The 17,861-nt window shown below is 36.8% G+C and overlaps 1 protein-coding gene and 1 long non-coding RNA gene across 3 annotated transcripts; one reads left to right on the top strand and one right to left on the bottom strand.

The window, feature by feature from the left end:
* Nucleotides 1–654: 654 nt before the first annotated feature.
* Nucleotides 655–12,690, top strand: LOC103413620 (myosin-12). 2 transcript variants are annotated; one of them, XM_070817966.1, is made up of 39 exons: nucleotides 655–824; nucleotides 965–1,093; nucleotides 1,969–2,112; nucleotides 2,241–2,386; nucleotides 2,548–2,704; nucleotides 2,890–2,948; nucleotides 3,078–3,237; nucleotides 3,693–3,842; nucleotides 3,961–4,097; nucleotides 4,189–4,335; nucleotides 4,429–4,530; nucleotides 4,667–4,724; nucleotides 4,811–4,912; nucleotides 4,998–5,035; nucleotides 5,336–5,462; nucleotides 5,541–5,711; nucleotides 5,780–5,911; nucleotides 6,065–6,171; nucleotides 6,345–6,405; nucleotides 6,507–6,684; nucleotides 6,799–7,004; nucleotides 7,418–7,537; nucleotides 7,627–7,725; nucleotides 7,948–8,163; nucleotides 8,610–8,749; nucleotides 8,857–8,958; nucleotides 9,258–9,366; nucleotides 9,588–9,647; nucleotides 9,750–9,920; nucleotides 10,040–10,195; nucleotides 10,273–10,479; nucleotides 10,585–10,734; nucleotides 10,817–10,887; nucleotides 10,995–11,094; nucleotides 11,187–11,243; nucleotides 11,363–11,419; nucleotides 11,652–11,732; nucleotides 11,878–11,966; nucleotides 12,096–12,690. In XM_070817966.1, exons 1-39 carry the CDS (start codon nucleotides 822–824, stop codon nucleotides 12,217–12,219), a joined length of 4,623 nt encoding a protein of 1,540 aa, XP_070674067.1. In that variant the 5' UTR covers nucleotides 655–821; the 3' UTR covers nucleotides 12,220–12,690. The 2 variants fall into 2 exon arrangements, with proteins under 2 accessions (XP_070674067.1, XP_008350302.3); XM_008352080.4 differs by having other exon boundaries at nucleotides 10,034–10,195.
* On the bottom strand, nucleotides 11,913–15,249 carry LOC139193991 (uncharacterized). Its single transcript, XR_011578608.1, has 2 exons — nucleotides 14,860–15,249; nucleotides 11,913–12,198 (listed from the first exon to the last, which is right to left on the bottom strand). It is a non-coding gene; the product is annotated as an uncharacterized lncRNA (long non-coding RNA).
* Between the last annotated feature and the right edge of the window lie 2,612 nt (nucleotides 15,250–17,861).

The raw sequence follows: 17,861 nt of genomic DNA, 5'->3' as shown, positions 1-17,861 counted from the left end.
GAGACGTGTATTTTCTATTTTATGGATCGATCTATGACAACAAATGACATGTTGCCTTTGCCTGCACTTGCACTGCCAGGTGATTTATGTAGTCTAATGAATAAAGTAAGCAACGACCATTAGAAAAGAAAAACGTAGGAGCTTTCTTCTTCTTTTTATTCTTTCTTTTTTTTTTTCTTTTTTTTTTTAACTTTTGATAATGAAACTCATTCCAGTAAAGCTAGATCCTAGACCACCTCGCCTCACATCATCTGTATGCTTTATTTTTATACCGACGTCAACTTTTTGGATGATCGAGAGGAACGCTATTACTTACAGTTACACAAATACAATGACCACGTGATTTTCAAAAGGAAAATAGGAAACAAAAACATTACAAAAAAACACATTAAACCACTTGAGTACGAATTGTTTGTCACCTGGAAGTCTGCAACGATTCTCTGATCGTATTGCCTTAGTGATATTGGACGGTGGACCGACAGAAGAGCTAGGCAGGCCCTTGCCAGCCATTGGGTCAGCAAAGCGAGGAGAAGGAGGCTCCACCTTTTGCTTTAAGAGTTACCAACTAGCAGTGGTCCACTCGCATTTCCTTCATTCTATTGCTTTTGATGATTTTCTTTTCAACATTCTTTTCTCTATACCTTCAAATCCTAACATTCTTTAACAACACCACGCACGCAGTAATCTCTCTCTCTCTCTCTCTCTCTCTCTCTCTCTCTCTCTCTCTCTCTGCAAACAATGGTATTGAATTTCGACCATCACATAGATAGGGAGACAGATAGATAGATAGATAAATCGATCGATCTTGATTCCTGACAGATATGGTAATGAAGCTTTCTTTCTCATGATATTTCTTCATCTTCTTGTTCCATGTATGTGTGTGTGTGTGTGTGTGGTATATTCACTGGCATTCTCTTATGAAATAAATATTATCTTTCTTGAATTGCTGTATTATTTGATTCAGGGAACTCCGATAAACATCATAGTTGGATCACATGTTTGGGCAGAGGATTCAGAGGCTGCGTGGATTGATGCCCAAGTCAAAGAAATTCATGGCAGAGATGCCACCATTATTACCACAAACGGGAAGACTGTAAGCTACTATGACCTCACCTCCCACATTAAATATTATTGGTTCCTTCAGTAATCACTTTCTTTGATTGATGACGAATTTCAAACCATATATATACTATGAGAAGTGCAGTACTACCATGCATCTAGAGTTTCTCTTTAGGCACTTTTATTCTTATATATACATACATACATACTAAAAGAGTAGCACGCAAGAAAAATCAAGTAAAAACGATCAGAAACAAGAAGAAAAATGAATGGATTAGAAGGGAGAAGTTTCCTTCAATATGCCTTGAATTTACATGGTTATCCATTCCAATCCAATCCTCTATACCAAATGAGGCCAAAGTAGATGAAGTTTAACAATTCAAGTCACTCTCTCATAAACAGTTACCAGATGCCTGCATAGTTAGACAAAAGTGGGTTGAATTGTTAGCATTTTAAAGCATTAAGTGGTAGTGTGAAAAAGTTGAAGATATGTGTTTTTTAATGAAATTCACCCCACATTTCAGGGGTGTGTTTTATAATTAAGCCTTCGCCATATTATGAATTTGATGAACATACAACACGAACAATCAACCATAGACAAAGCAATCAACCGCCGAGAAAACAACCAACCAGACCACACAAAGCAATATATATACACAACAAGAACACAAAGATTTATACAGTTCGCCAATGTGCCTGCATCCTCCACCTGAAATGGTTCCCTAGAAGAATAAGAACAACTTTGGTTTACAGGAAAACCCCCAGGGTCCCACTGCCTTCCATATAATTAAGACAATGTTTTATCCTGCCAGACAGACCGAATTCTAATTTATAATTGATGCCTCAAGTGCACTTTCTCAACAGCTATGAATTGTATATAACTAATGGTGGCATTGAGTTCACTTTCAGATGGTTACAGACATGTCCAGTATGTACCCAAAAGACACAGAAGCACCACCAGCAGGCGTTGACGACATGACTAAGTTGGCTTACCTCCATGAGCCGGGAGTCCTGCATAACTTAGCCTGTCGGTTTTCTATCAATGAGATATATGTGAGTCAAGTTACCTCATGAACATATAGGAGATATGCATTGAATTTATTTAGCAATGAGTTTGAATTAAGCAGATAACATGGATGTAAAAAGTAGTTGCCTGACAGTCAGTGATATGATATAACCAGACTTACACTGGGAACATCCTAATAGCGGTGAATCCATTCCGGAGACTACCACACTTGTATGACACCCACATGATGGAGCAGTACAAAGGAACTGCTTTTGGGGAGCTAAGTCCGCACCTTTTTGCTGTTGCAGACACTTGTTACAGGTATATAATTATAATAAACCCTGAAAACTACACTAGCTAATTGTTATGGTTTCCATCATGTCATCTCAGACACCCTGACCATGCATACTTAATTGATAGTCCTTAGCTATTGATAAAAAAAATATAGTACGTTAAATGGCTAGTTCCGTTCGGTGCAACAGGGCAATGATCAATGAACAAGGAAGCCAGTCAATTCTGGTCAGTGGGGAGAGTGGTGCTGGTAAAACAGAGACAACAAAGATGCTCATGAGATATCTTGCCTTCATGGGAGGCAGATCAGGAACAGAAGGGAGAACAGTGGAACAACAGGTCTTAGAGGTCAGTTTAAGTATTTTCTCTACTACATTTGCAATCCCAAATGGAGCGAGAGTGAGACTGATTATATACTGATATTCCATTCATGTTGGGAACGTAGGTACTAGGAAAAGATTTGAGTTTCCTAAATCGTTATATATGCTATTATGCAACTACATTGTGAAGTGTAAATATTTCCACTTCTTCAGTCCAACCCAGTCTTGGAGGCATTCGGGAACGCCAAAACTGTGAAAAACAACAATTCGAGGTGAAATAATATTTGTTACCTCTTTCTTGACTAGATCAATTTCTCTCATATGTATCTTTTGTTTTCTCTTGCTATACTGCTTTCCCCATTTCTATTCAAGCTAATTATAAATCATGATGCTTGTATCAGTCGCTTCGGTAAATTTGTAGAGATCCAATTTGATAAGCATTGGAAAATCTCTGGAGCTGCTATTCGTACATATCTTCTTGAAAGATCACGTGTTTGCCAAGTCTCTGACCCAGAGAGAAACTACCATTGCTTTTACATGCTTTGTGCCGCACCAGCAGAGGTGTGTGTGACTGTGACATTACATTTTCTGATTGTTAATCCAAATCAATCTTACATATTCCTACAAAAGATAAACTTTATCAACGGTTCACATGAACGGTGGTTCAATGCAAAATGATTTGGCTTAGTCGTATCCAGTTTACAATATAATGGAGGAAGTCCTGAGTTCGAATCTCATGGACTAGCTACAATTGTAAAGTAATTGACAAAACACAAATGTTATCCAGATGGGAAAACAACTCTCATTTGATCATCACAAAAATTATAATTAAAGTAATGTTTATTACAAATAGAGAACTAAATGAGTTCTGATTTGGCTGATTTTCTTTTTAAGGATAGTCGTCGAGAAATCCTTTTGTTTTTTTCTTCACAAAAGAGGGATTGCTCTTAAGAAGCTCTCTCGATCTCTATGTATATGTTTTTCTTCATGGCAGACAAATGTTATTCTTATTACAGGATGTGAAGAGGTACAAGCTAGGAGACCCGAGAACTTTCCATTATCTTAATCAATCCTCCTGCTATGAAGTTGCAAATGTAGATGACGCAAGAGAGTATTTGGAGACCAGAAATGCTATGGATGTTGTTGGGATCAGCCAGGAAGAGCAGGTATATAGTGACCGTAGCAAGTCGCATGGCTTGTATAAGTACAATAACTGCAGACAATTAATGATCTTTCCTCTATCCAATATCTATAAATTAATTATAGTAATCAATCCTTCTCTAGGATGCCATATTCCGAGTGGTTGCTGCAATCCTCCATCTTGGGAACATTGACTTCATCAAAGGGGACGAAGTTGATTCTTCCAAGTTAAAAGATGATAAATCATGCTCTCACCTCCAAACTTCTGCAGAGCTACTCATGTTAGAACTTAATTTGATCAATTTGGAAAGACCTAAATGTTTTTTATGATGCCTTCCTAATGTCTTCCAACATGGTTATTTTTTTTTTCAGGTGTGATAACAAGTCTTTGGAAGACTCGCTTTGCAAGCGTGTAATAGTGACTCCTGATGGTAACATTACAAAACCTCTTGATCCAGACTCAGCTACATTAAGTCGTGATGCCCTGGCGAAGACTGTCTACTCCAGACTGTTCGATTGGTAAGAAGAAATAGACTTATCCATTGTATTTATTTACCTCACTATTACATAAAGATTTACTACAGCTAGCTATTGGTTCCTAATCTATGGCAGGATTGTGGATAAGATAAACAACTCAATTGGTCAGGATCCAAACTCATCAAGCTTAATAGGAGTCCTTGATATTTATGGCTTCGAAAGCTTCAAGATCAACAGGTACATACATATATAATCATGGTAGAAAAAGCTTAACAGAAGAAACAAATATACTGAGTAAATATAAAACTGTTGTACAATTTACATTCATTAATTTAGACATATTAAGGACCTAATATAATGCTTCATTTGGTAGCTTTGAGCAGCTATGTATCAACCTAACAAATGAAAAGCTGCAACAACATTTTAATCAGGTACAGGCATTTCTAGATACAGTTTTAGACTTTAAACCTAGTCCGACTGAGATTATTTTATATATGATAAGCATCTTCCACTGTAGCATGTGTTCAAGATGGAGCAAGAAGAGTACACAAAGGATGAAATAAACTGGAGCTATGTAGAATTTGTAGATAACCAGGATGTTTTGGATCTTATCGAGAGGGTACTAATTTTTAATACAGCTCTGTATGTAAACGCAGCAAAGTTTTTAACCTCGAAATTGTTGTAACAATGTGTCCTTCTTGCAGAAGCCTGGGGGCATAATTGCCCTTCTCGATGAAGCATGGTATGTAATCTTCTTACTCGTTACACCTCTGATATATTATTGCACACTTTCCACATATAATCTACCTAATAATATGGTTATCTAATTCGTTAAGTCTCATCTGATTAATCATAATACTACTCAGCAGGGTGTTACACGATAACTCAAATAATAAATATATATTTGAACTCGTTCCCTGTTCCGATAAAAATCAAAGAAAAGCTAAAATCTTTTATAAGAAAATTGTTGAATAAAGATCATGAATGATCGCTGCTAAGTCAGTGCATATACGACCACGTAATTCATTTCACATATATGCAGTATGTTTCCCAAGTCAACGCATGAGACATTTGCACAGAAGATGTATCAGACATATAAAGGACACAAGCGATTTAAAAAGCCAAAACTTGCTCGAACAGACTTCACAGTTAACCACTATGCTGGAGATGTAAGAACATTCTTGAACACCTAGCAAGCATAATGAAAATTATTATTTTGGATTCTCTTCATGTAGATTTGTCAACAGGTGACATACCAAACAGACCATTTTCTTGATAAAAACAAGGATTACGTAGTGGCAGAACATCAAGCTCTTTTGAATGCCTCGAACTGCTCATTTGTCGCAAATCTATTCCCTCCACTGCCTGAGGAGACTTCAAAACAATCCAAGTTTTCTTCCATAGGCACCCGTTTCAAGGTAATCCAGATTTTCATAGATGCGTTTACTTGAGTCTGAAAATCTGAATCGAAATTGACACGATGCAGCAACAACTGCAAGCTTTAATGGAGACACTTAGCACAACAGAACCACATTATATCAGATGTGTTAAGCCAAATACAGTTTTGAAGCCTGGAATTTTTGAGAATGCCAACGTATTAAACCAGTTGAGGTGTGGGGTGAGTAAAGTCTAACTCTGCTCATCAAGACTGTTATTCTTCTTCTTTTTTTTTTTTTTTTTTTTTTTTGATTGTTTGAATTTATTTATAAAACATAAACAATACAGACAGAATGAGAAATGTGTGTTCCAACTTCCAACGGTACTTGTACAGGGTGTGCTGGAGGCTATTAGGATTAGTTGTGCTGGATATCCAACAAAAAGAACATTTGATGATTTCCTCGACCGCTTTGGAATGTTGGCTCCTGATATTATGGACGGGTTGGTACATAAAAATTTCCAGCAATCACTCTGTTTGCTCTGATTTATCTATTTCTCAGTTGTACCAGCATTGAACCTCAAAGTCAAGACTGGGATTATAGGCTAATACGGTGTCAGAGCTATAGCTTCAGGACGTTGTCTCATTTGTCATTCCCCACTTATTTCCTGTGCAGATCTGATGAAAAATCAGCATGCATTGCCATCTGTAACAGGATGGGACTGAAGGGATACCAGGTTGGTTTAGATATCAAACTTATATGTGGTTCACCAAATACAACGCATTATTTTGTTTGTGTTATGCAAAAGTTCATCACCATCTCCGACGATTATTACAGATTGGAAAATCAAAGGTTTTTCTTAGAGCTGGTCAGATGGCTGAATTAGATGCACGCAGAACTGAAGTTTTGGTTAATTCTGCCAGATGCATTCAAAGGCAAATCAGAACACATCTAACCAGAAGGGAGTTCACTGCCCTGCGAAAGGCTGCTATTCACTTGCAGAAACATTGGAGAGGTAATATGTTGTTCCTACTACCATAGTACGGTGCATGGCATCTGGAAGTAATGATAGAATGAAATATTCTAAGGTTGGAACGACATGGTTTTCTCTCTCCTCTTCTTCAAACAGGACAACTTGCGCGCAAGTTGTATGAACAAATAAGACAGGAAGCTGCTTCAATCCGTATACAAAAACGTCTACGTGCTCACAAAGCCAGAATATCCTACACAAAATTGCAGGCAGCAGCAGTTGCCATCCAAACCGGGTTACGAACTATGGTGGCCCGAAATGATCATCAAAACAGGAGAAGAACCAAGGCTGCAAAAATTATTCAGGTCATAAATGCTCTGGATGGGACAATCCACCGAAACTTAACTTTAGCTATGCATACAGAGAATTTCGGAATCTTTGGAATAATTAGAAAAGTAAAAGTAAATGGTAGAGTACGTAACTAAATGCATTTTAAGAATGTCGAGCGGTTCTCTTTTCCATATTTACTAAGAGGAAAGAACTTGATAGATAACTTGGAAAAATATATCCCGTATTGTAAGGATAAGAAGAATAATATTATTGAGTTGTGCAGAAAATAACAGATCTCTATAATGATTTACTTATAGAGTGAACTAAACCTACAAAGTTTTCCGAGAAATCATATAAGTAATGCTACAGAACAATTTATTTTCCGAGAAATCATTCTGTAACTTTAAGCTTATAATTTTGAATAATCTACCAAATTTTCTTCTGACAGACTATTTGGCGAAGATTTGAAGCTCTTTCTGAATATAAACACCAGAAAAAGGCGAGTCTAACTCTTCAATGTCTCTGGAGAGCAAGGGTAGCAAGGAAGGAGCTTAGGAAGCTTAGGATGGTGAGCTTTACTATCCACCTATAATTAGTATTGAACTATTTCAATAAAATTAATAAACTGGGAAGATTAAAAATGGTTCCCCGATGCAGGCTGCGAGAGAAACAGGAGCGCTTAAGGCAGCTAAAGACATGCTGGAGAAGCGTGTCGAAGAGCTAACATGGCGACTGGAATTTGAAAAGCACTTGAGGGTATACGTCATATTTCTGTACTGCTTTAATATTTTGCTACATCATATTTTAGTAATGCTAGCTATTTGGTCGTATGATGAATAACAACATTGTTACTCCAGTCATGTTGATTCTGAAATTTAACAACGAAGGGGTGGTTGGAGGAATGTCAAACCTTGATGCATGGATTTCGTTCATACATAAGCAAGTTGATACACATAATTTACAAACAACTTGTTGCAGATTGATCTTGACGAAACTAAAGGAAGAGAAATTGCAAAGTTGCAACATTGTTTGCATGAAATGCAAAGGCAAATAGATGAAGCCCATGCAGCAATCATCCATGAGAAAGAAGCAGCAAAGTTAGCCATTAAACAAGCTCCCCCGGTCATCAAAGAGGTGGCAGTTGTGGATAACACCAAACTAGAAATACTGGAAAGCCGCAATGAGGAACTACAGGTAATACCTAACAACTTCGCTTCCTATGATGCTTTTCTAATTGATTGAATGATAAAATAAAATTACAAATACAAATGTTCAGCAACTAATTTTGGATGAATGAAAATTAAGTTTTATTACACCACTACATCTTGCAAAAACTATATAAGCGAAATACTGAATTGGAACTGTGCGGAGTAAGTATGTCGATAATGATCCGGATACAAACAAATCCATCTTTTTTAATTTATTCATTTTTAGAAACCTTGGTGGTACGAGGGACTGGCACTGGAATTGAAACCCTGACCAGTACAAGGAAAATTAATAATGATACATGGAATGTTAAGGTGATCACAAGAGATTGCTGCCGGATTCTAAATGAAGTGTATATGTAAATACTACATTTGCGTGTGGGTACATGCACATCTGTTATATTCATACAACTGATATTGGATACCGGATGTTAGGGTGAGCTAAGTGACCTGAAGAAGAAACTTGAAGAATTTGAAGAAAATCACTCTCAAATTGAAGAAGAAAGGAAAGCAAGGCATGAGGAGGCAGAAGAAGAACGGCTGAAATCAGTGCACATTCAGGAGACTATTGAAAGGTAATCCTGTATATTTGCTCTTCTATTTTTGTCGTATAGCTGAGTAATTTCTTGAATGTCTCTATCAATATAAACTGTGGTTGACAAACTTTTTTTTTCTTAATCAGGTTACAGTTGAACTTGTCAAGTCTTGAGTCTGAAAATCAGGTGCTACGCCAACAGGCTCTTGTTCCATCAGCAAATGGGGAGCTCTCAGAAGAACTGAGAATGTAAGAATGTGCAATCTATTAAAGATTTTCACCTTGTGGATGGGTAGAATCTTATAATCTATAATTTTTACTATCTTATGATTGGCCAAGTTTTCTGCAAATGAAAAAAAAAAAAAAACAAAAAGTTTAAGTGGTTGCTCCATCGAATATGAACCATTAACCTTTACAAGAAGCATACTCATAGTCAACTGGAAATTTTGAAGCATTTAGTGAGTCGATAATCAAATGAAAAATACTTTATCAAAGTTATAAAGATATACATTAAGTACAATTCTTATATTTTATTCGTGTTTGTCCAGCTTGAAGAGTAAGATGGCAGAATTGGAATCAGATAATAAATTACTTCACAGCAAGGCTGTAGTCGTGGAGCAAAAAGCTAATCCAGAGAGGGTTCAGCCACTAGTAAAGGCATAGTTCTTTATATCACCTTTTTGTTCATTCATCGCTTTTTTTTTGGGAAAATTCTTCTTGTGAATGATTTTCTTTGATAGTACAGAGTTTTGAGAATGGCATTGGGAAAGTGGAAGAGCTTTGGACCAAATATTACCAAATTTCCTGAGTAATAATAGGATAAGTTAATTATTATCTGTACAAAATTACTCGATCTAATGATGCAAACATTCTTTCAGGAGCCAGATCCTGTTGTGTCCCACCTTACTAGACAAAGATCCCTCACGGATAGGCAGCAGGTATTTAGAAAGTTCAGAATAAGAGAAAAGCTTGAAAGAAGTAAAAAGAAGATGCTTTGTTCTTCCATTTAATACAAGTATATTTTCGTGAACTATAAACAGGAAAATCTTGATGTGCTTGTTAAGTGTCTTGTGGAAGACAGACAATTTGACAAGAAGAGGCCTGTCGCTGCCTGTATTATTTACAAAGCACTTGTTCAGTGGAGAACCTTCGAAGCAGAGAAAACAAACATATTTGATAGGATTATTCACAAAATTCGGTCTATGGTAGAGGTAATAGCCTTCATTCTTCAACCAACATATATACATATATACATATATATTAAACATGATCAACTTGATATGCATACTATTTGATCAAAGTGAAATGTGAAATGTCTTTTAAGAGTCAGAACAATATCGATGATCTGGCATATTGGCTTTCAACAACTTGTACCCTCGTATTTCTTGTACAAAGTACACTCAAGGCAACCAGTGCACCTGATTCAGCTTCACGTCGTAACCAAACTTCTCCTGCTACCATATTTGGTAGAAATAGAACGGCACAAGTAAGCTTTCACATCCAGATATATTCTTTAGGGCATTGAAAAGTGACAACCATGTGACACAGTAAATACGGATCCAGGGTTTTCATTCATCTTCCATTACTATGGGAGCTTCAAGTGGCTACAGTGGAATGGCTGGAAAGCCCAACGGGAAATTAAAAGTGCAGGCCAAGTACCCAGCATTGTTATTCAAGCAACATCTAACTGCATTTGTCGAGAAAATTTATGGGACCATCCGTGACATTCTAAAGAAGGAGATTAGCCCATTCTTGAATTTGTGCATTCAGGTGAGCATATATATACATATAATTAATTAATTAATTAACCCACAATATTACATGACAGACCAAGATTGCCCCGTGAAATAAATAAATTCTGATATACATCAACAGGCACCGAGATCTACAAGGGCCAAGTCAATGAGAGGCTCGTCCAAAACTATACATTCAAATATAAGAGCAAAACAATCACCATTGAACACGCACTGGCAAAGCACTGTCAACAAGTTAGATCATACCTTAGATATTTTGTCTATGAATCATGTAAGCTTAATTTTAATTTAATTTTTAAAATACTCTAGTTCAAATATTGTATGTATCAACTAATTAACTGCTGCTACTTCAGGTCTCTCCTATGATCGCAAGGAAAATGTTTACTCAAGTTTTCTCATTCATAAATGTCCAGCTCTTTAACAGGTTATAAACTTTAACAACAATTTGATACCCACTTAATACTTCAAACAATTGAATAGGATAAAAGTTTAGCAACTCCTAATAAATTTACTAAATCCTTTCTCTCGCAGCTTATTGCTTCGTCGTGAGTGCTGCTCATTTCGCAATGGAGAATTTCTGAAAGCGGGTTTGCTTAAATTGGAACAGTGGTGTCTCAAAGTAACAGATCAGGCACGAAAACTTTGTATGGTCTTACAAATGCTAACAAATTAACCGAGGAAATGAGAAAAGTTATTTACTCGTATAGTTTTCTACTTTTACAGTTTGCTGGATCGTCCTGGGATGAGCTTCAACACATAAGGCAGGCTGTCAGATTTTTGGTTCGTTTCTTTACCTTACGTCACAAAGCGAATATTGCTCTGTTATTTTTTTATGGATTACCCAGAATAATTCGTAATGCTTTATGCACATATAAGTATTCTTCATTTGACATAAGCAGGTTTTGCACCAAAAAACTCAGAAATCGGTGGATGAAATCACAAATGAATTGTGTCCGGTAACTCCACCTGTCTTTTCATATGAACGAAATTTCTTTATCTTAGTTCTTATCTTATTTACTTGTTATTTTTAGCACTCAATAGGAGACTATTTTTTCTTGAAGTTTTTTTCCTTATCTTGACAAACTTTTGCAAAGTTACTTCAGAAAGAAAATAAGGTATGATATGAATTAATTCCAATAGCAATCGATTAAGTACTTATTAATTTTGAGATATTCACTTCATTATCAGATACTCAGCATCCCTCAAATATATCGCATTGGAACAATGTTCTGGGACGACAAATATGGAGCCCAGGGATTATCTTCAGACGTGAGTGTAACTAATTTTGCATCATTGTTTGCTAAATTGAGTTGTCATGAGAGCGCATATATGCTAGAACTAAAGCTGAGTTATATAGATGTGTAAACTGTATCCCATTTTTTTCTCCATCTGGGGATTTGTTTTGTTGCGTCAGGTTATTGGACAAATGAGAGTTATGATGGCGGAGGATTCAATCAACATGAACATGCTCAATAATTCCTTCCTGCTTGACGTTGATTCCAGGTAATATAATATTAGGCATTATCTTCTTAAAGATTTGAAGTATGGAATTCAGCCTCTACTCACACACAATCTCCAACACTACCAGATCCGAGTTACATACTAAAAATGGCTTGCATAATTGATTTCCAGCATACCTTTTTCGATGGAAGAAATGTGCACATCCTTCATTGATATCAGCCTATCTGATGTGGATCCACCGGCCATCATCCACCAAAGATCTGACTTCCACGTCCTGTTGCAACAAACAGATTGAGGCTACTTGAACTAATCAGTGCATGAGTGTTCAGATAAATATGTATTGAATTTTTCCCTCTATATTCACACCATCAACAATTGGAACAAACAGATTGAGGCTACTTTCGATTTTCCTAGAGTGCCGAAGCTCACTACAACAAAAATGGTTGCAGATAACATATATCCTCCATTGTCTAAATTGCCCCTGTACCGTTGTTTTTGCCAGTGTCGTCTTCTGTTCAGATATAGTTACTTTTTTCTATAATTAGAGATTAGATCATGGACATGCATTTTCTTTTGTTTTATGTTTATGGTTCTCCAGGGAAAGAATGATTTATGTGCTGAACAAGGATGGGTTACCATGCCCTCCCCTGTTAGAGTTCCATGATTGAGTTGTAATATGTTTGTTAATGAACAGGGGACAAATTTGAACCACAAGATGAATTTGGTAGAGCAAATCGTTGTTGCTTCTACCTCTGTATTTCATTAATACGTTTTGTCCCAATACTGTTGGAAGACTATCGATAAAATAGAAATTTATACCTCTTGTGTGGAAGTTACAAACACGAACCAAGGCTTTGAACCTCCTTGCACGTCTTGAACTTCGAAGATTGTTGGGTTAGCTATGGTATGTCTGATTGTCCCTTTTGTTTTCGCTTTCCAAGACTTAGGGCTAAGGTGATTGCCCTAAAGACCTAACTAGAATATTATGATCTATGAATGCTTGCATTTTCTTATGTTTCTCTCTTCTTCAACAACAACAACAACAACAACAACAAAGCCTTTTCCCACTAAGTGGGGTCGGCTATATGAATCCTAGAACGCCATTGCGCTCGGTTTTGTGTCATGTCCTCCGTTAGATCCAAGTAATCAAGTCTTTTCTTAGGGTCTCTTCCAAAGTTTTCCTAGGTCTTCCTCTACCCCTTCGGCCCTGAACTTCTGTCCCGTAGTCACATTTTCGAACCGGAGCGTCAGTAGGCCTTCTTTGCACATGTCCAAACCACCGGAACCGATTTTCTCTCATATTTCCTTCAATTTTGGCTATTCCTACTTTACCTTGGATATCCTCATTCCCAATCTTATCCTTTCTCGTGTGCCCATACATCCCACGAAGCATCCTCATCTCCGCTACACCCATTTTGTGTACATGTTGATGCTTCACCGCCCAACATTCTGTGCCATACAACATCGTTGGCCTTATTGCCGTCCTATAAAATTTTCCATTGAGCTTCAGTGGCCTACGACGATCACACAACACGCCGGATAATTAGGAGATCTTATGTCACGTCTCAATCCCAAGATACGTTCAAGATCAACACATGACGTCACCACATACCCGTTCATCTATTGTGTCTCACCTCCGAGACATGACCAAAATACAAATCAAATGTCCAACAACACAATTACTATTCTTTTATATCATGGGTGCATCTAATCTCTGTGTTAGATTGCCTACATACCCGAAGCCTGGATCAAGTTATTCATGGTTCATCCTTTTTGTTAAGCTCTAAAATTTCTCAAGGCATTCACTAACAAGAAACATAAAGCTTCAGTATAACTCAATGGAACTTAACGAGCATAGTTCACTAGATTCTATATTATGAACGTCAACCATTCAACAACCAGGGTTTTCATTCATCTTTCACCTGTATTGCACTGTTTTCTAACAACAATTCCACAATCACAACAAATAATTGAATCAAAGATGCATATTATTAACGTTTAATTAAGTTAATCAACCATTAAACTTATATATCACTTCACTAAGTTTAATAAAGCTAACCTCCGTAAGGTTTAACGTATTTCCTTGCTTGAAATCAAAAGAAATAGCATTGTAACCCTAAGTTACAACACTTGTATAAACCTAGGCAACTTCTATGTTTCTGCATTATAGACCAACTCAATGGAATACACACAAAGCACAATTCCGACCCACTCAACAGAATCAAGACGAAGTAGGGTGTTCGGGCCACTCAACGGAGTCAAGATGTAGTAGGGTATTTGGACCACTCAATGAAACTCGAACAAAATACAGTTTCAGACCTCTCAACGGAATCGAGACAAAGCAGGGTATTCGGACCACTCAACGGAACCCCAACGAAATACGATTTCGGACCACTCAATGAAATCGAGATGAAGTAGGGTATCCGGACCACTCAATAGAATCAAGATGAAGTAAGGTATTAGGACCACTCAACAGAACTCAAATATAATACGATTCCAAACCACTTAACGGGATTGAGATGAAGCAGGGTATCTCAACAAAACCTCAGTGAAATACGATTCTGGAACACTCAATGAAATCGAGACGAAGCAGGGTATCTAGACCACTCAAAGGAACCCCAGTGGAATATAAGTATCGAATTTAGACTAAAATGACCAAGTGGTTTCTAGGGCAACGCGCTGCAGCACACGGTAACCAGCAGCCACGACTCGTTGAAAATTCACTCAACAGCAAAATGGCTCAAATTACATCAAACGGATGTCAAATATGTAATCAGAGTATCGAATTTAGCCTAAAAGGATCAAATGGTTTCTCAGCCTTTGCACTACAGCACGCGACGGCCAGTGGCCACAACTCGCCAAAAAATTTAACTAAAGCCAAAATGACTCAAATTATAACAAAATGAATATCATGAGAAGAGGGTAATATTTATACCTTCGTTGAAGTTCAATTCAGCTAAAAAATGCTTGAAAACCAAGAAAGAAGGGTAGAAAACCCTAGAAATGGGTACACGTTGATGTAACGTCAATTGAACTCCAACGCTTTAAACTTTGATTGGGTTTGTGGGGTCGAGGTGAGTCGAATAATGGTGGTGGACGATGTCGGAATGTTCATAAATGGTGAGATCACCATCTTGAACTCGAAGAAGTTGATGGCTCTGTTTTTCGTGAAATAGGGACCATATTCGCTCGGGTTTGGGTGGAAATGCAAGAGGAAGTGACCCTGAGTTGTTTGGTGGTGATATGTGGATGTGATTCACCAAAAAAAAACTGACAGATTTTCTACAGCAGTCGAGTTAGGGAACCGGGTCGTGCGCGGGTCAATAGAGTAATATGGCCCGGCTACCGCCCCACTTACATTGATTGGTCCCCTTCCAAATAAGTGGGACTTGCTTTTTATAGTAACTCCCAAAATTACTATTTGGAACTGATTTCCAATGCTCATAACTTCTTATTTATAACTCCATTTCACGAATGGTTTTCGCCACACGTTCGTGGGATTGAGCTCTATCTAAAAATACTAAGACTAACCTTGAGAGGTCTATAAATTTTTAATGAAATTGAGACGAAGTAGGGTATCTAGAACACTCAACGGAACTCTAGTGAAATATGAGTATCAAATTTAGCCTAAAAGGACAGAGTGGTTTCTAAGGCCACACGCCACAACACACCGCAGTCGGCGGCCACAACTCGCTGAAAAATTCACTTAACACCAAAATGGCACAAATTACATCAAACAAATGTCAAATATGTAATCAGAGTATCAAATTTAGACTTAAAAGACCAAGTGATTTCTCAAGCTATGCGTTGCAACACGCGACGGCCAGTGGCCACAACTCGCCAAAAAATTCAACTAACGCCAAAATTGCTCAAATTATATCAAAATGAATATCGTGAAAAGATGAGTAATATTTATACCTTCATCGAAGTTCGATTATGTCGGAAAATGCTTGAAAACCAAGAAAAAAGGCCAAAAAACCCTAGAAATGGGTACATGTCGATGTGACGTCACTTGAACTCCAACGCTCCAAACTTTGCTTGGGTCTTGCTTGTGGGGTCCAGGGGATTCGGATAATGGTGGTGGACGACATTGGAATGTTCATAAATGGTGAGATTGCCACTGTGAGCTTGAAGAAGTTGATGGCTCTGAAATAAGGACCATATTCGCTCAGGTTTGGGTGGAAATGCAAGTGGAAGTGACCCTGTGTTGTCTGGTGGTGATGGGTGGATGTGCTTTGCCGAAAAAACTGACGGATTTTCTACAGCAGTCTAGTTAGGGAACCTAGTTGTGTACGGGTCAATGGAGAAATCTGACCCGGCTGCTGCCTTACTTACACTGATTGGTCCCCTTCCAAATAAGAGGGACTTGCTTTTTATAGTAAGTCCCAAAATTACTATTTTGAACCGATTATCGATGCTCGTAACTTCTTTATAGCTTTGTTTCGCAAATGGTTTTTATCACACGATCGTGAGATCGAGCTCTATTTGAAAATACTAAGACTGACCTCGAAAGGTCTATGAATTTTTAATGACTAATTACGGAAAATGACACTTTGTTAATGACTACAATTCTATAAGGGAACTGTTATTAGCATTCCAAGAATCTCATTCTATACTCCTTACAAGTCTATTATTCTTTCTAATTATAGAAAGTTTGGAGTGCAAAATGAGATTTTTGGAGTGCCAATAACAATTCCCTTCTATAATTAACAAAATTAAATATTTAAATTTTGAAAATATGAAATCCGAGATTTTAAATAAAGAAATCTAGGAATAAGTTTTCACATATTATATTGATCCATCACCCTAATTTGAGTGGGTTAACATATGATTTATCTAATGGATAAATCCTACATTTCCCACTGACCCATATGAAGTGTGGCATAATCTCAATCAACTCACATAGTACACATCCATTCTATCCTTCACCTCACATAAGAAAAAGGATGCGCGACCTTGTGAGAAATGAACGTACATATCCAAGAAGGTTGTTATTATCACCAAACTAAGAAGAACGTGTATATCTAGGAGCACTGTTACGCAATGATGTTTTAAAAATATTTATAGCGAAAAACGCTTTCTCCACCGAAGTGATTGTCATCAGTAACACTAAAACCAATGTCAGAAGCTTATATATTTGTCAAGATGAATTGAAAGATTCATGAGGTCCACCCATCAAATTCTTTAGGATAAAATTAAACGGAACAAACTATTTTTTGTTGGCCAAAAGGTGCATAATAAATTATTAAAATAAGATTTTTTTTTTTTTTTGGAATCAAAATAAGATTAATCTAATACCATCTTCAACCCTTGGATTAAAACATAAAATGTTTAACCCAGAAAATTTAGGTTTTAACCCAAAAACATGTTTTATGCTCCAACCTTTCTAGGTTAAATTTTTAGTCTGACATTATTAAATAATGAATTTAGGAATGTGAAAGTAACTTTTTTTCTAAATTTTAATCAAAATAAGATTAATCTAATACCACCTTCAACCCATGGATTAAAACCTAAAATTTTTAACCCAAAAACATGTTTTCTGCTCCAACCCTTATAGGTTAAATTTTTAGTATGAGATTATTAAAGAATGAATTTCGGATTCTAAAAGTAACTTTTGTCTAAAAAAAAAAAATGTAGACTATCCTAATTTAATTTTATGAACATTTTAACCTAAAATATGTAGATTCCAATAAATATTGAAAAATCACTAAACCGACACCATGAAACTTGTGGAACACCATGAAAGTATATGAAACACATGAAAGAATTTTTATTTATTTTTAATTATTTTAGCCATTGGATTTAAATTTGGACCATTAGATCTTTTTTTTTACAATTAGATTTGATCATATTAGATCTTAGCTGTTGGATTCAATGAATCTGTAAATATAAAACTGAAAAAAAGTTACACATATATGGTGGACCAACTCACTAACC

The sequence above is a fragment of the Malus domestica genome, chromosome 02, assembly GCF_042453785.1.
Source record: "Malus domestica chromosome 02, GDT2T_hap1".
Lineage (NCBI taxonomy): Eukaryota > Viridiplantae > Streptophyta > Magnoliopsida > Rosales > Rosaceae > Malus > Malus domestica.
The sequence above is the reverse complement of the archived record's forward strand: the minus strand, read 5'-3'. Positions and strand labels throughout refer to the sequence as shown.